Source organism: Aedes albopictus, chromosome 2 (genome assembly GCF_035046485.1).
Source record: "Aedes albopictus strain Foshan chromosome 2, AalbF5, whole genome shotgun sequence".
NCBI lineage: Eukaryota > Metazoa > Arthropoda > Insecta > Diptera > Culicidae > Aedes > Aedes albopictus.
In genome coordinates, this window is record NC_085137.1 from 369,453,367 (window position 1) to 369,471,419 (window position 18,053).

Below are 18,053 nucleotides of genomic sequence, written 5' to 3' on the forward strand. Positions count from 1 at the left end.
GGGCCTGAAAAGGCTGACCCGTTCCTGATGGAAGAGAACAAGGGATTGCAACCGTTCTTAGGCCCTCTGCAACCACACAGTAGGGCAAACCAAGGGGATGACTCCCATTGGACGAAAGTCGAGCAGAAGAGAAAGAAGAAAAAACCGCTCGTCATCAAGACCGCACAGTCTAAGTACTCGGACGTCTTGAGAACGATGCGAAGCGTTACCAAACTCGTTGATCTGGGAGCCGATTTGCGCAGTATTAGACGTACTTGTACGGGTGAAATGATCCTAGAGCTCAAGCACGACAAAGAACGCAAGGGCGCCGCCTACAAAAGTCTGGCAAAAAGAGGTCCGTGGCGTAGGGGTCGAGATGAGGGCTCTTACAGCAGAGGCGACTCTAATGGTGAAGAACCTATACGAGGTCACTGAAGCGGAAGAGCTCGTCACGGCACTGCGGCAACAGTGAGAGGTGCAGGTGGTCACCGCAGCCGTTCGGCTAAAGAAGGAGCCAACAGGCACACGGGTAGCCATGGTACAGCTACCTGCGGCGGACGTAAATAAGTTTGTTCAGTGGGAAGATCAAGATCGGCTGATCAGTATGCCATCCAATCTTTCATGAGCCACCGGAGGTTTGCTTCAGGTGTCTGGAACCAAGACACAAGTCTTGGGACTGCAAAGGCTCTGACTGGAGCAAGCTGTGCAGGCGATGCGGTGCCGAAGGACAGATTTCTCACCCAAATTTTGTGTGGGATACAGATTTTTGAACGAGTGATACAGAAAATCATCTGGTATCTCTGTCCATAAGGCACAGGGCTGCACGAGTCCATGTGCCTGATTTGTTCCGGGGGACCATCAAGAAAGCCGTAGTGAACAAACCACAGTTCATGTAACGCAGCTGAACCTGAACCACTGCACTGTGACGCAGCTCAGCAACTGATTTGTCAGGCGGGCGGACTCGATTATTGACGTTACTTTATGTAGTCCTGGCCTAGCAAGTAGTTCGAGCTGAAAGGTGGACGATAGCTTCATTCACAGCGATCACATGGCGCTTCGCAACAGCAGGCAGCGGGTAGAAGAAGAGGCGGCTAGGCCAATGCCAAGCCCTTGCAGGTGGAAGACATTATACTTCAACGAAGGGGTATTTAGGATGGTGCCCCACCGTAAGCTAAGCCTACTTTGTTAAGACGGCGACGAGCTGGTAGCGGTGCTCTAGCGTGCGTGCGATACGACCATGCCTAGCCGAGTCGACTGCTTACGAGCTAGGCGGCGCTAGCGAGCGTAATCTGAGGATGAGCGAAACGAACGACGGGTGGTGTTTGCCGCTGCAAAAGTCGCTCTGAAGACCGAGATAAGGGCAAGCAAAAACGTCTGCTTCAAGGGTCTCTGCCTGAGTGCCAATGCGAATCCCTGAGTGATGCGTACAGTTTCGTGATGGCCAAGACGAGAAATATAATGGATTCTACAGACCCAAGTAACATTTTCTAGTCAAATAGATTAGAAGAGCTCCTTAGAACAAATGTTACTTGGGAGAGGAATCTCCAGATATGTTGGATATGTGGGATCATCGAGGGGCTTTTCCGCGTCACGATCCTAGTCTTTGGCCTGCATTCGTAGGACAGCCGGGGGCTGGGGCTGGCGATGAGGAGAGGATCACCGATGTGGAACTTGCGGGGATAGGAAAGCCCTTTAGCGTAGATAAGGCTCCAGGTCCGGACGGAGTTCCGAATCTGGCCTTAAAAGTAGCTATAACCCGATATGTTCAAGTTGCCTATGCAGAAATGCCTGGACAAGGGAGTTTTCCCAGATGTTTGGAAGAGGCAGAGCCTGGTTCTATTGCCAAAGGCAAGGAAACCACCTGGATACCCGTCGGCATATAAACCATTATGCTTGACATGGCGGGGAAGGTGCTCAAAAAGATCATCCTTAATAGAATGTTGAGGCACACCGAGGGTGAAAATGGTCTCTCGAGCAACCGGCTCGGCTTCCGGATAGAGAGGTCGACCCTAGACGCTATCTTGTCGGTTACAAAGACCGCCGAGACAGCCGTCCAGCATAAGAAGAGGGGGACTCGCTACAGTGCAGTATAGTGTCTCGGGATGTAAGGAACGCGTTCAATAACATCTGTTGGGCAGCTATTGTCGATGCGTTTTTGAGTATAGATACTCGAGTACCTGTACAAGATTCTTGGAAGTTACTGCCAGAATCGAGTACTGATTTTCGATACAAAGGTGGGTCAAAAATGCTTTCACATACCCTCAGGAGTCTCGCAAAATTCTATAATTTATATGGAATGCCATGTGTTGATGTTGAAGTTTCCGAAAGGTATGGCAATCGTCAGCTTTGCTGATGACATTACGCTAGAGGTCTACGATGAATCGATCGAATAAGTGGAATTGACAGCCGGCCATTCGATCGCAGTTGTGGAGGAGTGGATAAGCTGAGGTGGTAGCTTGTAAAAACCGGAGTGGTGATTGGTGTAGGCGATTGCACTTTCACTTCTAAGTGCTCCGTCAAACACTTTGGGGTGATGATCGACGATAAGCATATCTCCGGTAGCCACGTTGATTATTTATGCCTGCAAGAGAGCCTCCACAGCTATCCTGGATGATGTTCAATAGCTCTGTGGTGTATGCCAGCAAGCTCAAGCTTCTGGTTAGTGTTCCCTCGTCCATACTAAGGTATGGCGGACTGGCTTGGGGCACGCCGCTAAGTATCGACAGCTACCGTGGTAAGCTGGAAAGTACTGATAGGCTAAATTGTGTCTGAGAGTTGCGAGCGCGAACCGAACCGTGCCACACGATGCGCTGTGCATCATCACTTGTCTGGTGCCTGTTGGTATTTTTATTGAAAAGGACATAGAGTGCTTCGAAATGCGCGGCACAAGAACCATACGCAGGACGCAGGACTGCCAGGATGGTCTCTATGATCAAATGGCACCGCGCGTAGGACAGTTCCACCAAAGAAAGATGGACCCATAGGTTAATTCCGAGAATAGATAATTGGGTTTATATACGCCATGGGGAAGTAACATTTCACCTGAATCAGGTCCTGTTGGGCCATGGCTGCTTCCGGCAGCATATGCATCGTTTCGTTCATGCGGGTTCTCCCGAATGTATTTAGTGGGTCGGGGGTGTAGTGCTGTCTTTTACTTTGCCTATAGGATATGGTCCCCAACCCCACACTACCTAGACCTGGGTCGTTCGGGTGTTTGTTTAGCAGATTATCCTCCCATTGCTTAGAGAAAAAAAGACAAGATCCTTCCCAAAACTCTGTTGCCGCTCTATGAGATACTCAGCAACATTTTACAAAGAATGGTATTTATGGCCGCCTATAACTGTGAATTGTAACAGGCTTCCTCTGTAAACAAAATTAATCTGTTCAAAATGTCCATACTTTGCATTTTCTATTCAATGATATTCCAGGCCATAATCTAAACGCTGATTCCCACATAATTTGAATAAAATCACATTTTAACCATATTTTACAAACCGAACCTGCCCCAGCTTACAACAACATACCATTCCTTCACTTGGTTCAAAGCTTAGAAGAAAAAAAAACTATTGGGAAACATCCTTTTTCCATACCCTTCATAAAAAGGACGTGAATGAAAAACGGCTCCCGTTGTCGACAGCAGAGCATGCAGCCAAGTATTTTCAACGCCCCTCCAATGGGTACCAACTAAGATCCGAGCGGATGATTATGTCCTCGGTCCTAAGTCCTTCCAATCCTAACAGAATTTTAAGTTTGGTTCGAGTGAGAAAAAAAATCGAACGAATCGCACGGAAAGAAAAAAAAAAGCGTTTTAAAACCGAACAACATATTGCTCGACCATGCTGCGCAGCATAAATATCAGTTTTATGGACGAGTCTGAAAACTGGTCCAAATATTTGCCTTGCAGTTCTATCGTCTGGCGGTTCTTCGGTTGTTCGCCATTGTGCGCCCCATTGAATAGAGAACAAGTGTAAGCTCGGGTACTATAGCGGCGCGGTGCCATCACCATCATCATCGACGGTCGCCTTAGTCGTCGTCGTAGTCGGGTATCATTCTTTCGTTTGAAGAATATGGATTCCGTTGAAACTCAACACAAAGAAAGTAATGATAGCACATTTGAACGAGGACCCCTACCAGGAGCAGGGAGGCACAAGGAAAATGAGAGTGAGAGTGGCTTACGAATCAAATCAGACTGAAATGGTTATTTTTCTGCCATGAGTTTCACAACAGTTGGAAAGTAGTACGGCCCTCTGCCTCCTTTTCTGTATATAATTCCAGTTTATGACCAACTGACTGAGTTAAATGGAACGAGTCCTGGTTGGGTTTTAGTTTGGTATGCGGTGTTTGCTAGGGTCGACGAAGGCTTCCGATAAAATTAGAAATTCCTGCCTCGACCACAGAGATTGTGGTGTGTGGAAAGCTTCACTACGGATGAGATGACTTCGGTTTAAAATATATGGTGAAAAATATTCATACCGACTTATGCGTTGGGTTTTTAGAAAAACATGTAAGGGAGTTCGTTTTTTATAGCAGAATGGGGATCAGACATACATTACATGTTTGTGGATGTTGACAGATGATGTAGTTAACATCAACTTTGTGGGGTTATCCCGTATTCTGGCAATATGATCTGTCTATCGACTTCAGTGGCATATTTACTTACCTTCAGAAGGCTGGCTCCAGAGGCATGTTATCCTCCATTTGAGACATTTGTGTTCCTGAAGCCTCCCGAGTTTCGTGGTATGGACGATACCAGTGAACCCAAGCACACGAATTCTTCAACCGCTGCGATTTTATCACCGTCGATAGAAATTCGGGGTGGCTGGCGCGTTAGATCCTCCCTAGAGCCCTTTGCCGTCATGTACTTTGTCTCCGGCACATTAATGACTAATCCGATTCGCCTGGCTACATCATTTACCTTCACATACCCGACCCCCGACAACTCATTTTGAAAATGCTGGCATTTCGTCAATTTTCATCCGATTTTTTTGAAGTCGCCCTTAATCGATCATAAATTGGTGCTAGTTTCTTACAATCAAGTGGTCATGTTATATCCGGAACCATTACGGAGATATACCGGATGGGTGGGGGAGGGGTATGTTTTGCCAAATGGCTAAAAGTGATTATTTCGTGTGTTATTGTGCTTGCGAGGCCCTCGCGGAACCCGTTTTCAATAGTTCCGCAGCGGCCATATCAGTTGCTACATACTTCAGTCAACTTTTTCTACCCCATTCTCTTGCAATCATGAAGTTTTATACGTCGCAAAGCATGTTTTGTGGATGCAAACCTGAAATGCCCCCGATGTCACCGCCATAGAACCTATGCTAGATGTTCAGGGATGGTCATTTTAGTTGATACAGACTTCAGGGCAAGGGCGTAGCCAGGTTTTCGGTAAGGGGGGGGGGGTAAGCACCCTTAGTAAAAATGTACCTACTAGCTTTTATAACTAAACGCAACACGATGAAATTGAATATAATAACATTATATTCTAAAAGCTTTATTTAACCCTGTTGTATTTTGAACAATACGTTAACAAAAACTCGCCTGATCTACACAAATCAACGTGGTTCTGGTAGCAATGGCCAATTTCTGGAAGATTAAGTATTTAATTTACTCGTGCAATATTTTGCTCTGATTTTTTTTGTCAATGTCTACAAAACATTCATCAGCAATTATAGCTGAACTCTTTTGGAAATTACGAACTCTTTTGAGGATAAACCTAGATTTTCCTGGTTCCTGTATGCTTCCATTTATCTTCCAATACTATTTGCTGGAGAAATTCCTCCAGATTTTTTTTTTGAATTTTTGAATTCCAGAAGGAATTCCTGAAAGAATTTCAAAAAATAAACCTGTACGAATTCCTGGATAAATTATGGGAGGGATACCTAGTGAAATTTCTGAAGAGATCGCATGAGGAAATCCTAGATAAATTTCTGGAGGATTCCTTGGAGAAACTTCTGGAGAAATTCCTGGAGGAATTCTGGACAAAATCCCTAGTAAAATTTCATAAGAAATGTCTTTAAAAATTCCTATATGAAATGCCTGTAGAAACTTCTGATCAAATTCCTGGCGTAATTCCTGGAAGAATTCATGGAGAATTTCCTTAAGCAATTTTTTGGGTGAATTCTTGGAATCCCTAGAAGAATTCTCGGAGAAATTCCTGAAGAAATATCAGAGGAACTATGGGAGGAATCGCTGGAGAAATCTCTGAAAAAAATTTCTTGAGAAATTCCAGGAGGATTTCCTGAAAGAACCCTTGGAGGAATTTCTGGAGGATTCGCTGATGGAATCTCTGGAAATATTCCTTGAAAAATTCGTTGAGTAATTGTTGGAGGAATCTCTGGAGGAATATCTGGAGGAATCCCTGGAAATTTCCTCAAAGTATTCCTGGAAAATTTCCTGAAAGAATCTCTGAAGAAATCCCAAGAGGATTTCCAGGAGAAATTCCTGGACGAATTGCTGGCATTATTCCTGAAGGATGCCAGGAATATTCCGGAAGAAATTCCTGGGGTATTTCCTAGATAACATCCCGGAGGAATAAATGGAGGAGTTCCTAGTGGTATTCCTGTGGAAATTTCTGGAGGAATCTCTAGAGGAATTCTTGAAAGAATTACTGGATGAATATCTAGAGAAATCTCCAGCAGAATTCTGAGAGATTTCTGTTATTTTTCTATTTTTGAAAGAACCCCTTGACAGATTCCTGGAGGAATTTCCAGTGGAATTCCAAGTGAAGTTCCTGGAGAAATTCTCGAAGGAATTCCTCAAGGAATCCCAGGGGGTTTCCTTGAAGAAATTTGTGAAGAAATCCCTGGAGGAATATCTGGAGGAATCCCTGGTGGAATACCTGGAAGAATTCCTGAAAAATTCCTGAAGGAATTCTTGGTGAATATTCTTGAAGAATTTCCGAAGAAATCTCTAGGGGATTTCCTGGAAGAATCTTTGGAGAAACTTCTGGAGGATTTCCTGAAGGAATCTTCAAAAAATTTCCTGAAGAGATTTTTCATGAAGAAACATCTGGAGGAATCCCTTCAGGAGGGAAATCCCCTGGAGGAATATCTGGAGGAATCAGGAAGCAATTCCTGATAAAATCTCGGGAGAAGTTCCTGGAGAAATACCTAGAGGAATTGCTGACATAATTTTGACATGTCCAGGAGCAATTCCTGGGTTAGTTCCTGATGCAATTACTGGGGTTATTCCTGGAGAAATTCCTGGATAAAATCCTGAAGGAATACCTGGAGGAATTACTAGAGGTATTTCTTTGGGAATTTCTGGAGGAATCTCTAAGAGAAATTCTCGGAAGAATAACGGGATGAATTTCTAGAGAAATTCTGGGAGAATTCTATTTCTATTCTATTATTTTTCTGTTTCTGGAATCCTGAAGGAATTTCTAGCGGAATTTCTGGAGGAATTCTTGGATAAATCCTTGAAAGAATGCCTGAAGGAATCTCTGGAGGAATCCTAGAAGCAGTTTGTAAAGAAGTCCCTGGGGGAATCCTTGAAAAATTACTGATGGAATTCCTCCAGGAATTTCCTGGAAGAATTTATGAAGATTTCCAGGCAGAATCCTCTGGAGGATTTCCTGGAGGAAACCCTGAAATATTCCTGAGGGTATTCCTGTAGAATTTCCTAGAAGAATTTCTGAGAAAATCTCCAGAAGAATTTCTGGAAAAATTCCTGGAGAAATTGTTTACATAATTTCTGAAGGATGTGCAGGAGCAATTCCTAGAGAAATTCCTGGAGAAATTCCTGGGGGAAATTCATGTAGAAATTCCTGGGGTAATTCCTAGATAAGTTTCTGGAGAAATTCCTTGATAAAATCCTGGAGAAATTCCTAGAGGTATACCTTTGGGAATTCACTTTTAATTTGTGTACTTAGTGCTAACGTAAGAACAAACACGACAATCACGAAACGCGACGCGAGATAAGACACGACACTTATGGTTCTTACAATCGTCAAAATAATTAAAAAATTACCTTAATGCCGACCGGTTTCGGGCTCGATGCAGCCCATCTACGGAATTTCCTGGAAGAATTTATGAAGAAATCCCTAGAGATTTTCCAAAAATAATCTTCAGAGGAACGTCTGGGGGATTTCCTGGAGGAAGCTTCGGAGGATTTCCTGGAGGAATCCCTGAAAAATTCCTGAGGGTATTCCTGGAGAATTAACTGGAAGAGTGTCTGAAAAAATTTCCAGAAGAATTTCAGAAAAAAATCCTGGAGAAATTGTTGTCATAACTTCTGAAGGATGTCCAGGAGCAATTCCTGGATCAATTCCTAGAGAAATTACTGGAGGTATTACTAAAGAAAATCTTGGGGTAATTCCTGGAGAATTTCCTGGAATAGTTCTTGGAGAAATTCCTAAATAAAATTCTGGAGGAATTGCTGGAGGTACCGTCGTGCGGGGCTACTTTTGAAACACGGGGCTACTTTGGACATTTTTGAATATGGATTTTTTGAATTTGAAATATGGTTCAAATCTGTTTGATGTCTTTGGGACTATTATGACGCAATATTTTTCCCTTCATTTGGTTGAAATTGTTTTTCAAACAAACCCTTTATTGCTTGTCAGGAGGCGAAAAAACATCGAATGAATCATAAAAATATACATAACGTATCAGAACATTTGCTCTGTAAGCATTGTTTCTACAGTTCATAAATTTCAGAGGGTTGCTCAATTCGTGCAAAAAGTATCGACGTAGCATATACAATCGAATATTTGTATCGATACACATTATAAATGACCGTTTAACCTAAATAAAGGATTGATGGCCCCCAGACAGCCTTTAAGTCTATATTAAAATATCGCGCTGCTCATAATACCAAAGGTGGCACAGAACCACCTAAAAACGCATATATTTATTGAAATCATGTATGATATAGTACACAACAGTACTGGTACAAAGTAGTATTTTAAATAAACCCAGAATTTTAACTGCAGCTTTGTTTTAATTATAAATGTCCAAGTAGCCCCCCTCTTGTTCTATATGAGATGTCTCCGATTGGTGTATGGGCAACTTTTTTGTTTATTGATGGATTTAGTTCAAATTTTGCATGCATCCTACATACATACTCACAATTATTATGTGTAAAAATTGTGGAAATACATTCACTATTCTGGGAGTTATAATGTCATGAAGTTGAAAAACCATTAAAAAGTGTATAAAGAAGCCCCGCACGACGGTAATCCTTTGGGGATTGCTGGCGGAATCCTTGAAGGAATTCTAGGAGGAATTCCTTCAACAATTTGTGGATGAATTTCTGGGGGAATCTCTAGAGGAGCTCCATTTTTCAAACTTTCATCGTTGAATAATTAGCCTCATTTGTTAGGCTTTCAAAGTGGTAACAGCAACTAGACAATATTTGCTCGATGCTGCAGCAAAAATATTCACTAAACTGTTGCATTTTCATCGATTTAAAGGACAAACGTCTTGACATCCCGCTTGAACAGTGCATCAAAACTTCAAATGCACAAATCTCAAGAAGCACACACTAACTTTTTTCTGCCGAACTCAGCAATATTTTTGACGAGATTATAACAGCTGAGCGCTCGGCGATCATTTCGGTAATTAAAACAATTACTGAGCGCTCAGTAGTTGCGGCGCTTCAACGAACTGTCAAAAATAACTGAAGCGATTGCTATAGTTTGAAGACAGCTCAGTTTTTTTTTTTTGAAAACCGTTCGGTTAAACCATATGCATTTGTCAGGTAGATAGCTGACCAGCCCAGTACTTTTTTCTGACGAAGTTCGGTTACAATGGGATTGTTTTTATTCTACAAATAAGTGAGAAGCTCAGTATTTTTCGACGAGTTTCAAGCAATCAGAGCATGTTTTTTTTATGCTGAAACCAGCCCTTTATTAAAATACAATAAAATTACACAGTTTGTTTATAAAAATTCATTCTTGGTGGTGCATCTGAGTCCGGAAGGTGACGTCGCCAGAGAAAAAGTACACAATATTTTCGTTTACCGATGAGCATTTCTATAAGGAAAAAGAAACATGAAAACCAAAGTACTTACATTGATATTCTTTGTGCTTACGTCACACTGTTATATGCACTCGATCATTCCTTCCAATTTTGTTTTCCACAGCCGTAAAATTATACTGCTTAAAACTTCGAATTTTTACTTCCACTGCCCACAGAATAGAATAAGATGGCGTGCTTTGTAACAGTTTGACAGCTCTGCCATGATTAACAATCGTACGGTAATAAAATGACGACCATTCAGTGAAAAGTTCAAGATTACTGACTGATCAGTAACAATGTTTACCGAACTTTTTGACTACAGGGGAGAACTTAGATGTGCTGAACATATCAGCAATTATTTTCACCGTACACAGCATATGATCTTGAAAAATAGCAGTCGCCAGTAGTTTCTGATGCAATGTTCAGTACAGGCTCGAGAAAAGCACCGAGTGTTCAGCAATTTTGTAGTTTTGACGAACTTATCCGCTAAAAAAAGTACCGAACATCGAGTTTGGGATTGAGTGTGCAAGCTTTACACAACCAAGCATTTTATTATTCTGTTCTTGCTCACTTGTAATAAGCTTAAAATAAAAAGATCAGGTGCGCAGGTTTTGTTTACGAAGAGATTTGTGCTCTCGAAATCGTGAGTAGGTGCCAAAGTCGGCCATTGTGGCGGCCATTTTGGGATTCTTACAAGTCTGTCCTTAAGCGCTTTTAAAAACTGGTTCGTAAAACGGAAGTGGTGCAAAAAGGCCATCTGCCATGGGGTAAGATGCCACTTTATGAAAACATTCAAAAATTACGTCCATCACTTTTCGGGCATTTCCGACTTCTTTTCCTCCCTCTGTCCCGCTTTTTTCGTATACTCAGTAAATGGAGAGTTTTCCCCCTCCTCGCAAAACGATGGCCGTCATATTTGAATGACCCGTAACATGGAAAGCGTAGACAACAACAACCATGCGCCTCCATGCGTGCCTCAATCTCGTTGGAAACACTTCTCTGGTAATAAAATCAACAGAAAACCAATTGCAAGCACGAAAAACCGGAAGTTGACAATTTTCATTAGGAAATCAAAAGATTTTTCGTGGGTTTGGTGGCCTAGCTTCTAGAAGAATGTCCGATGGAAACATATCATGACACCATTCACTTGTAGCAATGATCAAGTCCCATTCAGGAATGATTTTATGAGTTGGGCCATTTTACCCCATCTTGGCATTTTGGCTTTGTTCCCCTACATCCATTACCTACATCACTGGATTACATCCTATGACTGTCTGAACGTGTCCTTCCCGACGGCTTAAAATCATCCCCAAACTCGACCCCGCCAAAATCAGCATATTAGTAATTTGAATTTTAATGCATTTAACTTTCTCCCGCAGGTGGCCTGCCGGCAGCCTCCTTCTACACCCGCCAGCGGTACTCGTCCGGTATCGTGGGCTGCATCTCGGAGCTGATACTGGCCGGCGAGCTGAGGCTCAACTTCGACTCGACGATACTGGGCACAGCGCACAACGTGGAACCGGGCGCCCCGTGAAGGTAGATTTAGGCGGCGAGCGTCATAGGAGGACAGCAGCCGTCGTCGTCACCGCTGCTGCCGAATGATGATATCGCTAGAACTGCTTCTACTATCACTACTTATACTACTACTACTAGGGCAACAACGGCTACTACTGCTGCTATCACTACTAGGAGTAACATCAATTGAAAACGTCCATCAGCGAGTTGGGGTTGGTTGAGGTGGGGTTCAAGGGAGGGGGAAGGGTTCGGTGTGCATATTGAAAGGACATTAGCATTACGAGCGTGACAGAAGGTTGCGAATGACTGCTGCATCCAGGCGTAGTGAGTGCCGAAGCGTCGGAGTTCGGATGTCAACGGTTGTGGATGTTGGAGGATTTGAATGTGATTTTGAGTGATAGAGAGACAGAACGCAACTGCGGGCAGAGAAACTACGCGAAATACATACACACCGATTTAGACTAAATGAATTTTTTATATAAGGATGAACATATAGGATAACAATTTAAGCGTAAGATCTAGGTACTGATGAAATGTAATATTAATGTTGAAGAGTGATAACTTATGGGATGAACCGAAAACAGGAGTAGAATTCGTAGAGGATAATCGGTTGATTAACGAGCAGAAGCATGATGAAACTTGATGAATTGTTAGAATCGTTACAGTAAGAGTGCTGACTCGGCAAGCCTCGTTAGATAAACGTATGATTCGTGCCGTTAAAATCTTTATTTTGCAACTCATTGCATAATTAACTATTATCTATAATTATCAAACCTTTTTTACTCGACAACCACGAGAAATTTCGCCAAGTATTTTTCCAAGAAAGTCACTTCAATCTTATCATAGAATTTTAACAAGTAACAAGCTTGGTTGAATGGCTGAATTTTGTGATGTTTATTCATGGAATACCGAAAAATAACATGCCAAAATTTCCAGATATGACGGAACCGGCCTTTGCTGCTACATATAGAGAGTAGTAGCACATAATTCACGAATTTTCACTTGAAAGTATTCAACTAAAACATACGTCATGCTAGTACCTGGGAGTACCTGGGATTTCTTCATGAATTCTTTCAAGGACACCTTCCGAAAATTCTTCAGGTATTTCTTCAGAAACTTCTCCAGGAATTATTTCAGGAATTCCTCGAGGGACTTCTCCAGGAATTGCTTCCTCGTGAATTCTTCAATGAGCATCCTGCAGGGTTCCGCTAGTGATTTAGGTTTGAAGGTTCCAAGAAATGCAATTACATATTACAGAAGAAGTCCTGAAAGGTTAAGACAGCTTTCCTGGGATTTCCTAAGGAATTCTTAATTGGATGGCTTCTGTCTGGGAATTTCTGCAGATTTTCTTTCAAGAATTCCTCCAGGGATTCACACGGGAATTTCTTTAGTGATTCTTTCAGGAACAACTCCAGGAATTAATCCAGTTTTTCCTCCAGGAAATATGTAAAGATTCTTTTAGGAATTCCCCTTGGAATTGCTTTCGGGATTTCTTCAGTAGTTTCTTCGGGAACTCCTGTAATGATTTCTTCAGGAACTGCTACAGGGATTCCCGAAGGAATTCATGCACGAATTCTTAGATTCACATCTGCGATTTCTTCAGGAATTCTTCCTGATATTCTTCCACGAATTGCAGGGATTCCTCCAAGAATTTCTCCAAGGCTTCACTTAGAAATTTCTTCTTTGATTCTTTGTGGAACAACTTAGGAATTCCTCCAGGAATTCCTCCTCGTATTCTTTAAGCAACTCCTCCAAGAATTAATTCATTTCTTCTCACAGGAACTGTTTAAGGTTTTCCTTAGGAATTTATCTTAAAATTTCTTCAGGGATTCCTTCAAGGATTCCACAAGGAATCCTCCTAGGTATTCTTCCAGGAATTTATCTGGGCATTTTTTCAGGGATTCCTTCTTGGATTCTTGCAAATATTTCTTCAGGAATTCTTTCAGCGATTCCTCCAGGAATTTCTCCAAATATTCTTCCCGAAATTGCTTCAGGGACTCCTCCAGGAGTTCCTCAAGGGTTCTTCCACGATTTTCTCCTGGGATTGCTCCAGGAATTCATGCGGGCCTTCCTTCAGGATTTCTTTCATTGAGTTCTCCAGGGTCTCCACGGAATTTCTCAAGAATTTTTTTTAGAAATTTGTCCCAGAGTTCCTCTAGAGTATAAAAGTAGGGATTCCTCCAGGATTTTATCCAGAAGCTTCTCTACGAATTCTTCCAAGAAATTCTCTAGGAATTACCCCAGGAATTCCTCTAGGAAATTCTCCAGGAATCGCTCCTTGACATCCTTTAGAAATTATGTCTGCAATTCCCCTATAAATTTCTCCAGGAAATCCTTTAGGGATTTCTTCAGAAATTCTTCCAGGAAATTCTCCAGGAATACCATCAGGATTCTCCAGAAATTGCTTCAGGGATTCCTCCAGGGATTTCTCCACAAATTTCTCCAAAGATTCCCCTAGGGATTCTTGTCTGAAATTTCTCATGTGATTTTTTCAGAAATATCTCCTTCCAGAATTCCTCTGGAGATTTCTCCAGGGACTTAGCAAACCATGAAAATTAAAAATCTCTCTCGAGAAGTTCTGAAGGAATCCCTGAAAAAAATTCGGAATAAATCGCTGAGGGAAATTTTTCCAATGAATCCCCAAACGGTTTTTAACAACATTTTCTGAAGAAAGTTCAATATTTTTGAAAGAATCCTTTAAAACTCAAGATTTTTCAATGAAATAGAAAAGTTTTTGGAGGAATAGTTATTATATTTTCTGAAGAAGTCCTTTTCGAATTTTCTAAAGTAATTTGTGGAAGATTTTTTTTGAAGAAATTTAGGGAAAGTTTCCTAAAGGAACCTTTGAGAAATTTTTGAAAGAATATCTATAAGAATTCTTCTTTAGAAGAATTCTCAGACATTCAACAAAAAAATCATGTGAAAATTTCTAAAGAAATCCATGCAAGATTTTCAAAAATATGTTTTTGAAGGATTTCTGGAGGAAACTCTATTGGAATTTCGAAAGGAAACCCTGAAGAACATTTTCAAACGAATTTCTGAGAAATTTTCTGAAAGAGTCTGTGGAGATATTTCCAAAGTTACCCCTGGAGAGAATTCTTTAATTTACGGAAGATTTTGATTGATTTGTCTTTATTAAAGAGACTATCAGCCCTTGTCCGGAAGATTTTCTTAAAGTTCCTGTACGAACATTTGAAGGAATTTTCGAAAAATATTCTGAAGAAATCCCTGGAAAAATCTGAATAAATATCTAGAGGAATCATTGATTTTCATGTGCAGCATGAACTGCACGTCAAATGAAGCTGATCCGCCATGATGCTCATTTATAGCTTGTTCAGCAGTAGTATGTAACCTATAGAAAAAATCTTATTCAAACATTCAAGTTTTCACCATGATAACAAAACCTTAAATCATGAAGTATTGGTGAATTTATGGCAAAACCCTGGTCAAATAACGGAAGAAATTTTACGAATTTCTTGAGACGAGAACCTTAAATGGATTCCTCAGATTATCTTCAAAGTATTCATTTGACTAATAACCTCAAGTAAATATTTTGAAGATAATCTTCAATATTCTTTTAACGTCTAATGCAAAATCAATTGTTCAATACTCTCAAATATACATTTTCCCTTGCGGTTTTTGAAATATTACTTGTGTGAAGAATTACCATATGACATATTATTTGAACTGTCTTTAGTATTCATTGTTGTTAGGAAACAAAATCTACTAACGTTATCGATTCTAACAACCACCAACTTTCATATAAAATGAGAGCGCGTGCACTGAATGAATCAGATAAGTAACCATGATCCCAAACGAAGCGACAATTTTCTCCTAATATTAAAACGAACAATTCACGACAACAGTTATAAAAGCGTCAATTCTTTTCTCTGCCTTTCTTATCACTTCTTTTTGTTTGATTTTCAGTTCCACGCGTTAATTCAAGCCAGAAATGTATAACCCAATCTACTCCAAATAAGAAAACTGAAAACAAGAACAATAATACCGTCATATCATATTGAAAGTTATTTTTCAATAAGTAATTGCAAGCCGAACGCAGCGCCACGAAAGCGCTCGAAATGTAACAAATGGTCACCAAACAATTCAGAAACCATCAAATTTTAAAGGAACCTACTTGCGTGTTGCTTATAGCTTTATATTTCACACACCCAATATTAATCTCATTTTGATTAGTACCCCGTCCCAGTTAATCTGTGTATAATAAGCAAGTGTGAATAATTATTAAAGAAACTATTTTGTATGCAACAATACAGGGAAAAACTAATACAGTTTTTAAACAAAATTCTGACATTTCCACCTTCTGTTTCCATTCGCATGATTCGTTGGCCCTGTTATTGTCATACATTTCAAGTGCTTTACAAAGATGAAATAACTTTTAATGAACGTTTAATGCAAACAAACAAAAAAAACAACAGTGAGACAAAAACATACACACGCACCAACCATCTAACAAAAATCACACGAATAACAATCGCCGAAATGATGATCTTTGTTGTCTGTGCTTAGAAGTGTGCAAAAACAAAAACAAGAATGCAAACCGTAGAAAAGTGTATTTTAGTTCAAACGGCATACCTTTAGCGCAAACGGCAGTACGGAAATGAAGTGTAGCAAACATATTGATCACCACAATAAAAGAAAAAAAAAGATCACTCACACACATCGTGTCAGTCAGGTATTTACAGTTGTAGTGCAGCGATTTTTGTAAGTCCAACTATTGATTTTTGGTAGCGAAATTTTTGAAATGCTGTAAACTCTCTATAGTCTATTGCGAGCTGTCCTTAGAAGAAGATGATATATCGTAGTAGTGTTTATTTGTGTGATACGAAAGACGAAGGTATTATTTTCTCGCCTACAGAAAAAAAAATGGAAAATGGTTGAAGCATCCTAACTAACAGCCATCTTAATGAAATGTATACTGTAAATAGTCAACTGAAGGATCTACTAACAACGTGAAACATTAAAAAAAAAAGCTATATATACATCCATGTTACATGCAAACGGACTGGAGGAACACGTGCGAACGCAATAGTTTATTTGTTTGTTTCGGAATGGAAGCTTTTTGTCACTACCACCAAAGAAAAATCCTTGTGTGTAAATAGCAGCCCTTTAGAAGTCTAGTAAGAAAACCTGCTTATAAATGTTCAAGACAATGTGATGTGCAACAATCGTGCTAGGATTAATTATAACAGTTCAGTTCTGAATGTACTTTTTCCCAAACCTGATTGAATACTACTAAAAAATGCCATATACTTTGAACCCTTCGTGTAATCTCCCACTGTTAGGCATTCGACGAACGTAAAATTAATTAGGAAATTTTGCATATCAAAGAAAACAACAAACATGCAATGTTACGACTCGATTCGTTTAATTTTAGGTATACTACTCGATTTACACATCGAAACGAGAGGATTACGTTAGGAATGCAACATTTTTTTCTTTTCAAAAAGTTTCAGTGCAAAAGATTCCCAATGCTGCCCAGCAATTGTTTTCGTGTCTAACTAATTAGTGAACTGATTTGAGTTCTAGACACGTGTACTAAGATGGAACGAAAAGTATGTATATGGTAACGAGATTAAAATAAAATGAAGTGGTATTGGGTTTTAAATAAGTCAATATGGCTTTATTTCATCCGAACATTCCGTTTCCAATAAGTTAAAGTGGCTAAATTCAGAACATATTTTCCGAAATAGGGTTCATTCTAGCATACCGTCAAGGCACCACTCACCGTAGATCTAAGAGGATTCGGAACGAATGAGGGCTGTCATTTGACACTAATCTTATAAATATTGTGGGTGCCGCTTTTAACCCTCTAATACCCAACCCCGCCTTTAGACGGGGTATAGTTTGAGCATTTTTGTAATTTTTTTTCGTAGGGAATCAAAATTTTTATATTTTTGGCTGATATTTAGGACTGTTTTGTATATTTCAAAATGGTTTTTGGTGGTTTATAAAGCGCATTTACATTGTTTAAAAACCATTGAAAAATTGATGTTTTAGTCACCTCTCAAAAGACATTGTTTATTTTGAATCGCTACAATTAACATATTTTAAAATTTTCCCAAATCATTATATCCTAGTTTAATAGTTTATGCGAATTGAATACACTCTAAAATTATTTTCCTTAAAATTACACGGAAAATAAAATTTCCTATGAAAAAAATTTAAAATAAAAATATTTCAACAATAATCATAAAATCTCATAATGTTTTCATCTCAAACAATCCGTACCCCAAATAGGCTTCCAGGAAAAATATAAAAGTGTGGGGATGTTCAAAAATAAAAACTTGAAAAATCAAAAACTGAAATCGAGAATTAAAAAGAATCATCTTCCAAAACAGGTTTAAATCAATTTTAGATGACAAAAAATGATATTTAGATCAAAATCAAAAATTTGGGTATGAGAGGGTTAATTGCCTTCATGATAGTTAAAAATTATAGTAATATGCACAAAAGTAGCAAATATTTCACAAGTTGGTGATATAGTACAATTAGTAGAGGGCAGTAAAGCCGCCTGATTCCGTGGTAGATCACCATTCACCGTGGTAGTAGGGACCCATTCACCGTGTATTAGAAGTT

General features: G+C 40.0%; 1 protein-coding gene across 1 annotated transcript in view; it reads left to right on the top strand.

The window, feature by feature from the left end:
• The window catches only part of LOC109430547 (uncharacterized), a 776,197-nt gene extending 760,308 nt beyond the window's left edge, over positions 1–15,889 (top strand). The window contains exon 18 of the mRNA XM_062852938.1: positions 11,321–15,889. Coding sequence (XP_062708922.1) covers positions 11,321–11,475 — 155 coding nt within the window. The 3' untranslated portion in view covers positions 11,476–15,889. The remainder of the gene's footprint in view (positions 1–11,320) is intronic.
• The last annotated feature ends 2,164 nt before the right edge of the window (positions 15,890–18,053 follow it).